The sequence below is a fragment of the Protopterus annectens genome, chromosome 3.part1 (genome assembly GCF_019279795.1).
Source record: "Protopterus annectens isolate FY-2018-M chromosome 3.part1, PAN1.0, whole genome shotgun sequence".
Classification (NCBI taxonomy): Eukaryota; Metazoa; Chordata; order Ceratodontiformes; family Protopteridae; genus Protopterus; species Protopterus annectens.
In genome coordinates, this window is record NC_056732.1 from 1,673,294,058 (window position 1) to 1,673,309,378 (window position 15,321).

Sequence of the window (15,321 nt, forward strand, 5' to 3'; positions counted from 1 at the left end):
TGATGAGTCTGTCACTTCTGACACTGACCTCGAGGAGTCAGAAAGGTTCCCACGGTCGTCCTCTGATATCTCCTTTGTAGATATCCTCGAGATCCTAAAGCAGAGAGTCGGCTGGCCTACCACCATCCCTTCTGATGAGTCTGTGTGCCTGAAGGCTTTCAGATCTCAACTTTCAGCCTCTTGGGTGTCTCTGCCTTTTGACAAGCTGATGGACTTGGTTGGTCAAAAAGCATGGGAATCCCCTGACACCATGGAACCAGTCCCTAGGAGGCCAAACAAATTTCTCTCAGCCCCCAAGGAAAAGTATTTCTTGACAAAAGGTGTGCCGGTAGATGGTATGGTGGTGGCAGCAGCCACCACGAAGGAACTTGCAGAGACATCCTCATTTGTCCATCCGCCGAATAAGGAGTCTCGAACAATGGACAGATATGGGAAGCGTGTTTTACCCTTGGATCGCTGAACTATTTTACCCATTTTACAAGGTTTCAGAGAGATCTCCTGAAGGAACTAGGAGATACTCTACAATGTACTTAACTGAGGGGGTACCAGAAAAGATTGCCACTCATTTATCCACCTTAAACTCCATTGTGAATCCCTCTATGAGGATGATATATGCAGTAGATGGAGCAAGTAGGGCAGTGGGTTCAGGAGTATTCCTGAGGAGATATTCCTGGATGCGCTTGTGTAACTTCGTGGAACCCTTTACGTCTACCTTCACAAATGCCTCTTTTGACGGTTCCTCACTGTTTGGACCAAAAGTTAAGGATACACTCGCCAGATGCAAGCAAGAAGGGAAAACTGTCTCTGCCGTTTGAGTATGTTTTTCCGTCCCTTCAAGACCCTATCCTACAGGGCAGAAAGGCAGGAAGATGTAGTTCAAGAAATCCCAGAGATTTTTCCCAGATGCACGAGGTGATTCCTTCCCCAGGGGCAGAGGGGGAGGAAATAATGGTAGACGCCATCCTAGAGGCAGAGGGGGTCCACAGAACCAGGGCGACTGATTCCTTTTGCAGATGTCCTTATCAACGTTCCTGAAAGGAGGCTCAACTGTGCTACTCTGGAGCCAGTCGGGAGATGTTTATCTTTGTACTCAGAAGCCTGGCACAATATCACAAAAGACAAGTGGGTACAAAACATAATATCCAGAAGATACTCCATACCCTTTTCCTACCCCTCTCCTAGGACCAGGAAAATCCCGGATGTACCACCCAATGACCGGGATCAAGCAACTGTAGAGATTCAAAGGTTGCTAAACCAAAAGAGTCATCCAATCCGTCCCCGCAGACAAGATAGGATTTGGAACTTTCTCAAAATTCTTTTTAGTGCCAAAAAGAACAGGGGACTGGAGGCCCATATTTGATCTCAGCAAACTAAATGAATCGGTGAAGAAGTCCAAGTTCTGAATGGTGACACTGCAGTCTATACTCCCCCTTTTAGGGAAAGACAATTGGATGTGCTCAATAGACCTTCAAGGTGCATACTACCACATAAAAATGGACAGAGCATCAAGGAGTCACTTACCGGCTGGGAGCCAATCACTATCAATTTCGTGCTGTGCCCTTTGGTCTCACTACAGCCCCCAGAGTGTTCACCAAACGCATGGCAACAGTAATGGCTCACTTGACATGTCTTGGATTCTGCGTGTTTCTGTACCTGAACGACTGGCTCCACCAAGCATCTACTTCAACAGGCCAGAGACAGGACTCTACAAGTTTGTGCTCAGCTAGGCATTACAATAAACTTGCAAAAATCTGCGTTGTCGCCCTCACAGCATGTTACTTTTATAGGTGCAGAAATAGACACCATTTCAATGATGGCAAGCCTCCCAGCTGACAGAATTGCAAATCTCAGACAACAGATATTGCTCCTCCTTCCCAAACATAAGGTCAAAGCAAAGATAGTGCTCAAATTACTGGGAAAAATTGCCTTAACCATAACCCTCTTGTTCCATTAGTCAGGATGCATATGAGAATCCTACAGTGGTTACTGTTCTCCCAGTGGTCGCTTCAGGAACTTTGTCTCATCCAATCATAACAACAGAAACTTGCAAGAAGGGTCTTCGTTGGTGGATTCAGTCCAATGACTTAACCATCTGGAGACCATTTGTTCCACTTCAGCCTGTTGCCACTGTGTCCATGGATGCTTCCCAGATGGGGGGGACATTACCTGGGAATGGCAGTCCAAGGCATATGGCAGGAACACGAGGCCCATTTGCACATTAGTGTTCTAGAGATGAGAGCAGTACTTTTGGTGTTGCAAGAACTCTGCAACTCTCTACCTCTAGGGATGATTACAATCCAGTCAGACAATATGTCACTGGTATGGTATATAAACAAACAAGGAGGAACTAGATCATAATTACTTTGTCGACAGGCTCTGAAGGTTTGGCAGTGGGCATTATCTTCCCAATGCTTTCTAGTCACAAAGCGCATCCCGAAAAAGTTCAATGTGATAGCTGACAAGCTTAGCAGGGCACTTTTGATGCCTCATGAGTGATCTCTGAATCAGAACGTAGCGGAAGAGATCTTCCGCAAATGGGATCAGCCTTGCTGCAATCTTTTTGCCACCCCAATGAACGCCAAGTGCAGCAGCTACTTCGCCCTGATCCCCCCTCCGGGGGAGACACCGAGAGACGCACTTGTTCACAATTGTCCCTCGGGACTTCTGTATGGTGTTCCCCCATTTACCATCATATCAAAAGTCATTCAGAAAGCAAAATCCTCGGGAAGCAAGATGATTCTCATTGCTCCGTACTGGCTTCGTCAGATTTGGTTCCCCTTTCTCGGGCCTCATCTGCTGGAGGATCCATGGATTCTTGACCCAGTTCCAGATCTGCTGGCACATATACCAGGAATGTTCCATCCATCTCTCCACACCCTCAACTTGACAGCTTGGCTGCTCCACTTCCAGCCTTAGTCAGGCTTCAGGATTTCACTCCAGCAGTAAAACATATCTTATCTTCTCATAAGCTTTCTACCAGAAAAGTATATGCTAGTAAATGGAAAAGATTTTCTTTTTGGACCCAGACCAGAAACATAGATCTCTTCACTGCCCCAATTTTGTCAGTTTTAGACTTTCTTTCAGAACTCTTCCAACAAGGCTCAGCTGCTGCCACAATTAAAGTTCAGCTAGCAGCTATCTTTAATTTCCACTTAGGACAACATACACCTATCTTGATGGCACACACTTTGTAAATCCTTTTTGAAAGGTACTTCATTACTGAGACTTCCATTTAAAGAATCTGTCCCTCCCTGGGATTTAAATTTTGTCTTTTCGCACTTAACCTCACCACCCTTTGAACCTTCATCCATTTGAGATTTAAAATTCCTGCCTTGGAAAATGATCCTTCTGGTAGCCATAACCTCAGCTAGAAGAGTTTCAGAGCTACAAGCACTTTCAGTCAAGCCTCCTTATTTGATCTTCCATAAAGACAGGGTTTCTTTTCGAACTAACCATTCCTTTGTCCCCAAGATTTGCTCCCAATCAAATATTAACCAAACTATTGAACTTCCAGTATTTTTCCCTAACCATACCAACAAGGCAGAATACAGACTTCAACTTGATGTGCATAGGCCACTGAGGTTCTACCTCCATAGAACTAAAGAGTTCAGGACGTCAGAGCAGTTATTCATATCCTTTTCGGAAGCAAGAAAGGGTATGCCAGTCTGTAAAATCACATTATCTAATTGGCTTTCTAATTGCATAACTTTTATATACTCTTCCAATAAAAAAGAACTTCCCCTCAGAGTTAGAGGTACTCAACCAGATCAGTAGCAACATCCACTGCCTTTCAAGCCAGGATTTCAATGGACAGTATTTGTGCAGCCGCAACTTGGGCAAGCCCACATACTTTTATTACTCATTACAAAGTTGACTTGGCCTCCAGGGACAGAGCTTCCTTTGATTTCACGGTGCTCAAGAGTGTATTCCCATGAGCCACCCGAGAAAAAGATTCTAGGGACACTGTCCCACATGTAAGAATGAAGGCGAGATTGGACTACATAGCATAAAGAAGTTATGTACTCACCATAATGTTCTATGTTTGTAGTCCATCTCGCCCTTCATTCTTATGAACCCACCCACCTACTCCCATCCATGTAGTCCTAGAGGACCTGGTCGGAAATTTTGCTCTTTCCTTATGTTGGAGACCTTTCACTATTGTTTCTTCTTTACCTGAGGGTACAGTATAACTGTTTCTATTATAGTTAGCAGCAAACAAGATCTGAGGATTGATACCACTGCATTATGGGATTCCTACCTTGCCACGAGCCAACTTGGGGACTTAGAGCTTTGTAATCAGCCGAGTTGGCTCCGAACCCACATGTAAGAATGAAGGGCGAGATGGACTACGAACATAGAACGTTATGGTGAGTACATAACTTCCTTTTTTCTGAAGTATGGCACTCTTTCAGTCAAAAAGCTAGCTGTTAACAAAATAAATTTAGATCTCTTTCATTCATCTGTCTGCAATACACAAATAGTTTCCCACTGTAGAGTCTTTAGTTGTACTTATCCTTAAGACCTTCAACAAAATAGCTGTGTTTCACTTCATTTCTTGCACTCTCCTTTCACCATGCCCACAGACTTAATCAAAGTTGTATGCAAGCAGATATAGAGAATAACCCCCATTTTTTATTTATTTTCTACTGTAGAGACCTCTTTGAGAAAAACTTCTTCATTACTGCATAATGAGTTACTTTCTAACAATCTGAGGTAAGGCAAAGGTCTTATTTAATCTAAGTTTTTGACATGCTTCTGGAAAACTTCACTCTTATTTCCCCCACATTCTATGTAAGTTGCAATTTAAGGAACTTTGTCGTTTTTATGCAAGTTAGATGTTGACATTTCTGTTGATGTAACTGACTTTAACTTTTAATTACTTTGGTTATTTAATGTATTATGGCCTCTGTTTTCACTGTGAGAAAACATCTAGAAATAAAACACTAACATTTAAGCGTAACAAGTACTTTTCAGTTAGATTTATTGGAGCATAATTTGCACTTCATATTTCACACTGCCATTTTCCGAGCCTAAACTAGCTTTTCTTTGTTTTGCAGGTGTTAATTGGAGATGAACCAGAACCAGGAATGGAAAACTTAATGCAAGTGAAGATCCCTGAGGAAATGGAGCAAAAGTTCTTGCATCTAGATCTTGCAGAAGAGACAAGAATAGAGAAAGAACAGAAAGAACTTGAGAAATCACAACTAAGTGAGAACACGAGCGGAGACTCTGGGGATGTCAGAGAGGGGCTGAGAAGATAGGACATGTAGCACACAGTTTAATAAAGAGTAATGTGTGTGGTGTAAAATTTTTATCTGTGTCCTTAAAAAGTCTAAAAAAACTGATGTTGCAGACTTTTCAGTCTTAAGGAACAGCAGTGCAGGTTTTAAAGACTAATTAACATGTTGGAATGAAGTACTACAGTGGAGGATTCGGAGACAACTGAGCAGTTTGGAAGGATGCTGTCTTTCACTAAGCAAACTTGTTGCAAGTGTGTATTGTGAAACATTGCAGGATGGATCTTCAAACCTTTTGTCCTTGTTTTTGAGGCCCATTCTAGTTTCTGTACTCGTAACAAAACATCTATAAAGTTTTTGCCTGTGACAGTCCAACACAACAATCATTTACTGTAGAATTCTAGTTTGTGACAGCTCCTGCAAAGCATTGCCCCATTGGCTCCATTTAAGGAGTTGTAATCCTTTTAACCTAGCACTTGGACTCATTAGTTAACATTTTGTCTTTAGCATCCAATTTTGCCATTGCCTGTTGTCCTTAAAGCTATGGCTTGCCCTTTTGGCATTACCCAATGGCCTAACCTACAGTGGCTTTACTTGCTGACAGCTTTATGGCTCTCCCTTTTGGACACACAGTTCTGTCTGTGGAATGTTTATTTTTCAGAGCTGTTCCTCTAGAAGTCTATTTGACTATGATCCTGACTCACACCTGTAGAATGTTGCACGATGTTTTACTGCCCGTATCTTCTCAATTGTACTTCTTCAGGAACATTTCCTTTTTTGTTTGTGCCCCATGATATTGCCACTTTGCTAGCTGATGTTAACGGACTTAGAGAAACACAAATGGAAGAACTCAGACCTGGAGTTTTACAGCACCAAAACAACTCTGCTGTACTTCTTCATAATGCTGACTTTTTATAAGGGGATTGTTCCTTGGTAGACAAGCTTTTAGTGGCACACCTGTTACTTACATAATACAGACATTTTCATATTCTCACAGGTTTTCTGTCTTGCCAAGTTCATTCCGTTTTGGATCCCTGAGGAGCCACTATTGATTAATCTTGCCAAACGCTGTTATACTTTTTCTGGTGTGTTTTGCTATGGCTGCATTATTTCCTTGTTTTAATTTTCTGTGTGCGTGTGGCTGTGTTGTAACCCAAGGTACAGTTCTCTTTCTTGGTTAGTTATTCTTCCATTAAGCATACTTAACTCATGATTAGTACTTTTAACTTTGTGTTCTTTCAGTTATGTCTTTTTCCCAGGTCTACCTTATGTCACATTTCAGTCTTTGCTGTTCTGGACCAAATATTTTTTTCAGGGGAAATGTGAATGGTTTTCATGTAAGTTGTATGTTATGCAGCTTCAGTTTAAAATGCTGAAGTTTCTTTTTCTTTTAGCTTTTTTCTTTATGGGTTTTGTTCCTTGACTACTCATTTTATTATACCAGAAAATAGTAAGAATGGATTGATCTCACTTCGCGAGTTCTTTTAGTATGGTAACAGATGGATATATTAAGCCGTTGTTCTCTTGCCCATCTCCTTAAAATGACACTTTTCCAAATGTGCTAATGTTGTGCTCATGGGTTAATATCCCAAGGTATTTCCACATGCTCACATATGTAGCATCTCTGCATTTAAAATTTGAAAAGTTACCACTTTGATGCCTGTGAAGCATGGAACCCATTTAGGTGTCTTGTGGTTGTCCATTATCAAAATAGAACCATTGCAAGTAATGCCTGCAAATGCAAAACATTATCTGGAATTTCATTAATTCAGCAATCTAGCAAAGCCAGCAAAACACCCTCTTCAGCTCAGCACAGGTCTCAGAATCTCCAGCCCTTGGCTTCTAGCCCTACGACAAAGTTTAGTGATGTGAACAGGTCTGCTGTGATGAGTTTTGGGCTTGGCTCCTCAACTTCCCTTATAGCTCACTTCCAGACTTCTCTGAAGAACCAAGACTTGGGGAAGTTTTCCATTTTGTAATTGTGATGAAGTGGAGTCTGAAGACACTCCTGCCAAAAGCCCTCCAGGTAGACATTTTTCTTGTTACCGGCTGTACCATTAACATTGCGATACAGTATCCAGGTTGGCTTTATCAGATATGGGCGGCACAGTGGTGCAGCGGTTAATGTTGTCGCCTCACAGCAAGAGGTTCTCCAGTTCGATTCTTGGCTGGGGTGCCTTCTGTGTGGAGTTTGCATGTTCTCCCTGTGTTCGCGTGGGTTTCCTCCGGGTACTCCGGTTTCCTCCCACATTCCAGAGACATGCATCTGGAGCATTTCTCCCCGGGCCTCCGCTGAAAACAGGCTCTGTGGAACCTAGTCGGACATTCCTGGTCAATAAATGTTAATAATAATAATAATAATAATAATAATAATAATAATAATGTACTACAGAACACTGCTGATATTGCTAGGTTAAATAAATTGCAGGAACAAAAATGGAAACATCACAGAAGTCCGATATAGCAACATATTTAACTAGAATGTAGTGACCACCTCTGTTCTTCAGAATGCAGAGCTTCATCTAAAGGAGTCTGAAGAATGAAAGTGCTTTTTTTTATTCATGTTAATATGTATTTGTTCCAGTTTGTGTTGTGGGCTTCCATTTTTTTAAATCCTCGGAAATTTGTTCAGAGCTGCTCAGGTCATACTTCACAGTTTTCATGTATTTTGCTGGGAGCACTTAATGCCACCTGCTAGAATAAGACTGTTTGTGGACCTTGTGCAAAAGATTGCATATCTTTGGAAAAGAAGATGGGTATTTTCCACGTTGGAGGACATGGATGCTCCTTCCTCAACTAGCCAGTCCTGCATTTCCATAAAAAGAAAGTACCAAGCCATCAGAGATGTCAGGGTAAAAGCTAGGTCATGATTCCCACCCATTGAGTTATGTAGCCAAGTCCAGTAAAAGGTTGTTTGATCTCTCAGCCTCACATCAGACCTAACTACTTTCCAGGGGTTGCCCATATAGAAGGTCAGTGATTTGGGCTCACCCAGTTTGGAGCGAGTCTATGTAGGGCAGGTTGTTTCTTGATATTGTAGAATTTGATGTTTTTGAAATTGTCCTCAGAAGGACCTGTCTTTCTTAGAGGAGCTGTTGCATAGCATCAAGCCCTTTTAACTGAGTGGCAGTTGGAGTGTGTTCCTTTGCAACATCAAGGTATGAAGCTTTGCTCTTACTTTTTTGTAGTTTTGATAACTAGCTGTATCTCAGCTTATGCAAGATGTCAGTGAAATTTAAGTTTTAGTTCAGCTATTTAAAATGTTATGTGGTCACTGTGAAGAGCATTACACTTCTGCTAGTGTGATTATGGGTATCATACATGAATAACGCCTGTTAGACCATGATGAGAATACCTCACAAGAGGTTCCAGTGGTGCTCCTTGGGGACTTCTCATTTTAGTGCATTACAATGTCCTTTGGTCATTGATGAATAACTCCTGTTAGGACAATATAATGAGAGTACCTCATAAAAAGTTTCTGTGGTGCTTCTTGGACACTTTTCATTTTAGTACATTACAGTGTCCTTCGGTCATTCATGAATAACATCTGATCTGAAGTAGTTAGCTTCATTTTATCTGCAACCTGTGGGTATTCGGATCCATATCAGATCCGAGCCGGCAACTTTTTTTCTAGCATCTGCTCCAAGCTCTGAGCTCCTCCCCTACCCGTAATGCATACCATCTCCTACCTTCCCTCAGATCTCGTTTCCCACGCCAGTAGTGTGCATCGTGGTCTCCTTCGCTCTGAGTTCAGGGATAGTAAGTGTATTAATACTTGGTCTGTAGTGTGCCTGAGTTAATTGTTTCCCTTCCTCCCCCACTAGTATATCGCTTGTTCGTCGGTTAGTTTAAAAAAAAAAAAAAAAATTTTTTTGTTGTAAAACTCTGTAGAGGAGTAGTTAGGCCTGCCATTTCCCTACGTGTATTTTGTGTGTGATGTTTTTGTAGGTAGTGGTGTTTGGTGCAGGACCATGGCTGATCAGCCAAAATCTGTATTTAAGAAATACACAGAGTGTTGCCATAAGCTCTCCCCGACTGATGGTCACACTCTTGTGTGTTATTTGTTTGGGAGTGTCAACATTTGTCGACACAATGTGCAATCTGCACTGGGTTCAATCCTAGAGCCCTCAGGGATCAGAAGGCCAAATTAGTAGCTAAAGGCCTTCTCCCTGCATCTATGTTGGAATCTGCCATAGTATTCAACCTCCCACCCAGACATGGACTAAAATTCCCACTTCGGGTGCTGGGTCAAGCAAGGAAAAAGCTACAGTCATTGTAGCCGACAAAGAGGACGACAGAGAAAGGCGCAAGGAGGATAGGGACAAGAAAAGTGACAGACCTTGCAAAAGATCCCCGGACAGGGAGCTCTTCCTTAGTCCCCCTTCTAAGTCCATGAGGCCAGTTTCTCCATGGCTGTGGTCTCCTCAATTTTCACCAGAGCCGTTGGAGCCTTTGGATCCAAGGCCTTCTTCGCCCTTACTGGGCAGACCAGCCGGATCCGAGTCGGTGGCTTCTTCGCGATCGACTCTGAGCTTATCAGACTTCGACATGGACAGGATGATGCGGAGATTCATTCAGGCCCAAATACAGATGGGAGTCTTGCCAGGCCTATCTCTGTCTGGAGTGGGGACCTCCATGCCCTTTTTCTGCCCTGTCACTCCTTCCCCGATTCATGCTTCGGGGCTCTCGGATCCAAGAATTTTCGGAGCTGGTAGCTCTGCTCTGACAGTCCCCCCAACCTCGACTTCGGCTGTTACCTTGAGCCCCTCGGATCTGATTTGTTAGGACCCGAGTGACTTTTGGAGCCGCGGACAGGGAGTCGGACCAGAGGGAATGGATTCTTCAGCTCTGCCTTTTTTGGATCCGACACATTTCCTTGGACCTCAGGCTACCCTGGCTTCGGCCCCGGTCCCTTCTTCGGATCTGGGGAGGGAATCTTCCTTGCTGGGTGCCAAGAAGGTATGCTCTCCTTCGGCCTTCGAAGTGGTGAAGAGGGTTCTCTCCCAGGGATTGAGACCCCAGCCCATCCCCTCTGATTCCACCCAGACACCCCTGGATTTGGCGATGACTCCCTTCATCTTGTCTCAGGGCCAGCCCGGGCCAGAGGATCCCCAGTTTATTTCCCCTGAGGAACCCCCTGCGGTTCACTAGTCCTCTTCTGAGATTCCCACTGAAGAGGGTCACTGTAAGCGCAAGTGCAAAAGGAGGCACTTGGACTCCCCAGAGTCCCACACTATGGACACTGACTTAAATGAAGGAGAAGGTTCCCCCAGGTCACCTCCCAAAGACGTATCCTTCGGAGAAATCATGGAGATTCTCTGCCAGAGGGGAGGTTGGTCAGCCCCAAAACCTTCTGGGGATCCTGGAGGCCTTTGGCATGGGCCTATCTACTTCCTGGGTGTCCCTGCCAGCGGACCCCTTGGTGGACCTTATCACCATGCAGGCATGGAAGGAGCTTGACACCGGAGAGCCCATCCCCAAATGCCCCTATACAATTTTATCTCCCAAGACAGACAATCTTGGTCAAAAGGAGCCCCGGTTAACACTCTGTTGGTCAAAGTAGCCAGCAAGAAGGAACTAGCATAGGAGAGTTCCTCAGTCCACCCTCCAGACAAGGAGTCCAGGTCGGTGGATAGGTTTGGGAAGTGCGTTTATTCCTCAGCGACCTTTTCAGTTTCTGCGCTAAACTATTTGGTACATGTGATCCGGCTTCAGCAAGACCTTGCATCGGAATTCGCTGAGTCACCCCCAGAGTCTTTATCGCCGCAGGACAAACAGTTCTCTGTGAAAATGTCTACTTTGAAGTCCGTCTCAAACACGTCTATGCGGCTCCTTTCCCATGCCATGGATGGAGCAGCTAGGGTGGCCGGGACAGGCATAGCCATGAGACGTCATGCCTGGCTCAAGTTGTGTCCGCAGACCCTTTCAAGGCGTCATTTATTAATACTCCCTATGATGGTTCTTCCCTTTTCGGGAAGACAGTACATGACACACTTGTCCAGAGGGAAATGAGAATGTGACACACTTGTCCAGAGTGAAAAGGATGGGAAGACTTTGTCTGCCATCGGGATCCACTTCTGTAACTCTCAGCAGTCCTTCTCTAGGAATCAAAGAGGGCAAAAGAAGATGTGGTTCCAAAAATCTCAGTTTTCCAGGGATTCTCAGGACAACTATTCCCCCAGAGGCAGAGGGGGACAGGATCGACGCCAACCCAGAGGTAGAGCAGGGTCCCAGGAATTTTGGGTCTAGGGAACCCTTTTCTGATAGACCTGGTCAGCAGCCCTGAGGGGATCCCAGGCTGTCCTACTCTGGAGGCAGTCGGGGGAAGATTGTCCTTACACCCAGCGGCATGGGAGTCCATTACGACAGATTGCTGGGCGTTACAGATTATATCCAGAGGTTACACTATAACATTGTTTGCCCCTCCAAATGTTCCAAAACACCTCCTGGATGTTCTACCCGCTCACAGGGAGGCCTCGGCTCTAGAGGTTTCAAAGCTGCTTCTCAAATGAGCCATCGAACAGGTCCCCCCGACCAGTCAGGATCAGGCATCTACTCAAGGTTCTTTTTAGTGCCAAAAAAAGATGGGGGACCTCAGGCCCATTCTAGACCTGTCAACTTTGAACCTGTCTGTAGCCAAACAGAAATTCTGGATGGTCACCCTACAGTCCATTCTACCTTATCTCCGAGAGTGCGACTGGATGTGCTTGTTAGACCTCCAGGATGCTTACTACCACATCAAGATACACAGAAGCTCCAGGAGGTTTCTGCACTTCTGGCTGGGAGCCAGTCATTTTCAGTTCAGAGCCCTACCCTTCGGTCTCACCACAGGCCCCAGGGTGTTCACCAAGGTAATGGCAGTTGTAGCGGCTCACCTGTGGCTTCAGGGTATTCAGTATTTCCTTACCTGGACGACTGGCTGTTCGCTGCGCCCAACAAGCGTCTGCTTTGTTTGGCCTGAGACTACTTCATTCAGTTGGCAGATCTGTTGGGGATTACAGTCAGTAGTCAGAAATCCCAATTGCAACCAGTACAAGTTTTAGACTTCATTAGGGCACGACTAGACATCTTGCAGATGAAAGTGTTCTTAATGCCAGACAGGATCTTACACCTCAGGTGCCACATAGCTCAAATAGCTAACTTCAAGTCTCCAAAGGCGAGCAAGGTTCTCTGGGCACTGGGCTCCATGGCTGTCTCCATATCGATTCTCCCTTGAGCGCTCCTTCATATGCGGGTTCTTCAATGGACTCTGGGTGTTCAATGGTCTTGGCTAGACCTGCCCATGGAATTTCTGATCAGGATCGGTCACGTCTGCAGGACGTCCCTTCTTTGGTGGTTAAATTTACCGGAGATATCAGGACGCCCCTTCACGTCATCTCCAGTCCAAGCCACAGTGACCACGGATGCCTCCCAACTTGGGTGGGGGGGGCACTGTTCGGGAAGGACAGTCCAAGGCATGTGGTCCCAGTCAGAGACCAAGTTGCACATAAATGTTCTAGAGATGAGGGCATTGCTTTTAGTGTTGGAAGCCTTTCACACTGTCCTTTCTCTCTGATTGATTGCAATTCAGTCAGACAACATGTTGGCTGTCTGGTATATCAACAAGCAGGGGGAACCAGATCCTATCCCCTATATCGCGAGGCCATGAGAATGTGGGAGTGAATGATCTCCACTGGTTGGTTTCTGATAGCAATGCACATCCCGGGGTGCTCCAGCATTCTAGCAGACAGATTGAGTCTGGCTATTCTGATGCCATACGAGTGGTCTCTGAAGCAGTCAGTAGTGGAAGAGATATTCCTTGCATGGGGTTAGCCTTGCTGTGATCTCTTTGCATCTCCTTCCAATGCGAAGTGCAGCGAGTTCTTCGCTCTGATTTGCTCTCCAGGGGAAGCCCCCAGAGATGCTCTAGTCTATGTTTGGCGCCCTGGGCTTCTGAATGCTTAGCCACCATTGCCACTCATTCTGAAGTTTCTTCATAAAGCTTGCCGACTGTGGTGCAAAGTTATCCTCGTTGTCCCGTTCTGGCCTCGTCAGGTTTGGTTCCCATTCCTTTGGTCTCATCTCTTAGCTTCTCCATGGGTTCTGGATCCTTGCCCAGATCTAATCTCCCATCCTTCGGGTGTCTGCCCACCTGACCTGGGCAGCCTCAAGCTGACAGCTTGGTTGCTCCAGTTCTGTTGATTGCCAGGACTCCCGGTCTTTCATCCCCGGTAAAATCCATACTGGTGGCGTCTCTTAAAGATTCCACTGGAAAACTTTATCGCAGTAGATGGAAGTGTTTTTCCATTTGGGCCTCTCAGAGAAACCTAGATGCCTTTACAGCCCCTGTTCCAGCAGTGTTGGATTTCTTGTCTGGCATTTTTCAGCAAGGAGCTAGCACCTCCATAGTGAAAGTACAATTGGCAGCCATTTCTAATTTTCATGTTGGTGAAGACAACATTGCCTTAGCCTCTTCTAGGCTGTGTAAGGCCTTTCTTAAAGGCACTTTTCTGTTGCGCCCTCCTGTCAAGGATTCCGTGCCCCCTTGGGAACTTACCTTTGTCCTACAGGCATTGGTGGCTCCTCCATTCGAACCTGCAGCTTCGGTGGATTTAAAATTTTTATCCTGGAAGACAGCTTTCCTAGTCACCATTACATCTGCTAGGAGTGTTTCTGAACTTCAAGCTCTGTCTGCTGTGCCTCCTTATTTGGTTTTCCATAAGGATAGGGTCTCTCTCCGTACTAATCTTTCCTTCTTACCCAAAGTGGCATCTGAAGCAAACATAAACCAGCCCATTAATCTGCCTGTTTTCTTTCCTAATTTCCAAAACAAGGGTGAATGCAAACTTCATTTGTTAGATGTTCATAGACAGCTTCGCTTCTATCTTCATAGAACAAAATCATCCCGCAAGACTGACCAGTTGTTTGTTTCCTTTTCCAAACCTTTTCTGGGAAAGGCTATTTCTAAGGTTTCTTTGCATTTCGCATGTCTACAAAGCAAAAGGTTTATCTCCTCCTGATATTGTTAAAGCTCACTCTACCAGGTCCATGGCGACTTCTGCTGCTTTTTGGTCTAGGAGTTCTTTGGACGACATTTGTGCAACAGTGACCTGGGCCAATTCACATACTTCATTTCCCATTACAAATTAGATCTGATTTCTAGGTGTAGAGCATCCTTTGGCTCTGCAGTGCTCAGGAATATCCTTCCAGAAGGGCCTCCCAGGACTGGAGTAGCTGGGGATTCTGCCCCACAGGTTGCAGATAAAATGAAGTTAACTACATCAGATAAAGAAGTTATGTACTCACCATAATGTTCCACCTGAGTAGTTATACTTCATTTTTCTGCAACCTTCCCTCCACCCCCTGGACCTTGTCCTGTCTGTACAGGTTTGGTTCATTGGGCTGAGTTTCTTATGTATTTAGTTGCAGCAAACTCGATCTGAAGGGAGGTAGGAGATGGTAGTGCATTATGGGGAGGGGAGGAGCTTGGAGCAGATGCTAGAAAAAAAGTTCCCGGCTCTGATCTGATATGGATCTGAATACTCACAGATTGCAGAAAAATGAAGTACAACTACTCGGATGGAACGTTACGGTGAGTACATAACTTCTTTTTTGGACAACATGACATGAGTACCTCATGAGGTTTCAGTCATGCTCCTTGGGCGCTTCTCATTTTAGTACATTACAATGTCCTTTGGTCATTTAGGTTTCTTTGTTTTCACCACGGACTTTGGCCACTGTGATGAAAGCATCAGAGTAGAGAAACTTCGTGGTGTTTTCATATATAGATGACTGGATGTTTGTAGACACATCCCAGTTTTCCCTTATTAAAATGGGATCAGTCTGTATTCATTCTTAAGCCTTTCTTTTCTTGCTTTGTTTATTCTCCCCATTTGTGTATGGCTTTTCTCCTAGAGCTTTGCTTTTAAGAGGCTGTATGAAACTAATCTGTTTAATTGGCTGCAGTAAATATCCGTATATGTTCACAATATTTGTGACAGACAAGAGTTTGATGTTCTTACTTCTACGCTATTGCTGGTACATGCCAAGGAACAAGTAGTGTGGGTTAAACTCCTGCCACTTGATATCCTTTAAAATGCGAAGG

At 44.7% G+C, this 15,321-nt stretch overlaps 1 protein-coding gene across 4 annotated transcripts in view; it reads left to right on the top strand.

The window, feature by feature from the left end:
- Positions 1-6,240, top strand: part of HGH1 (HGH1 homolog) — a 272,644-nt gene extending 266,404 nt beyond the window's left edge. For all 4 annotated transcript variants that reach the window (XM_044067701.1, XM_044067702.1, XM_044067703.1 and 1 more), the window contains exon 7: positions 5,058-6,240. In XM_044067701.1, the coding sequence (XP_043923636.1) occupies positions 5,058-5,261 (204 nt within the window). In that variant the 3' untranslated portion in view covers positions 5,262-6,240. The remainder of the gene's footprint in view (positions 1-5,057) is intronic.
- Positions 6,241-15,321: the final 9,081 nt, after the last annotated feature.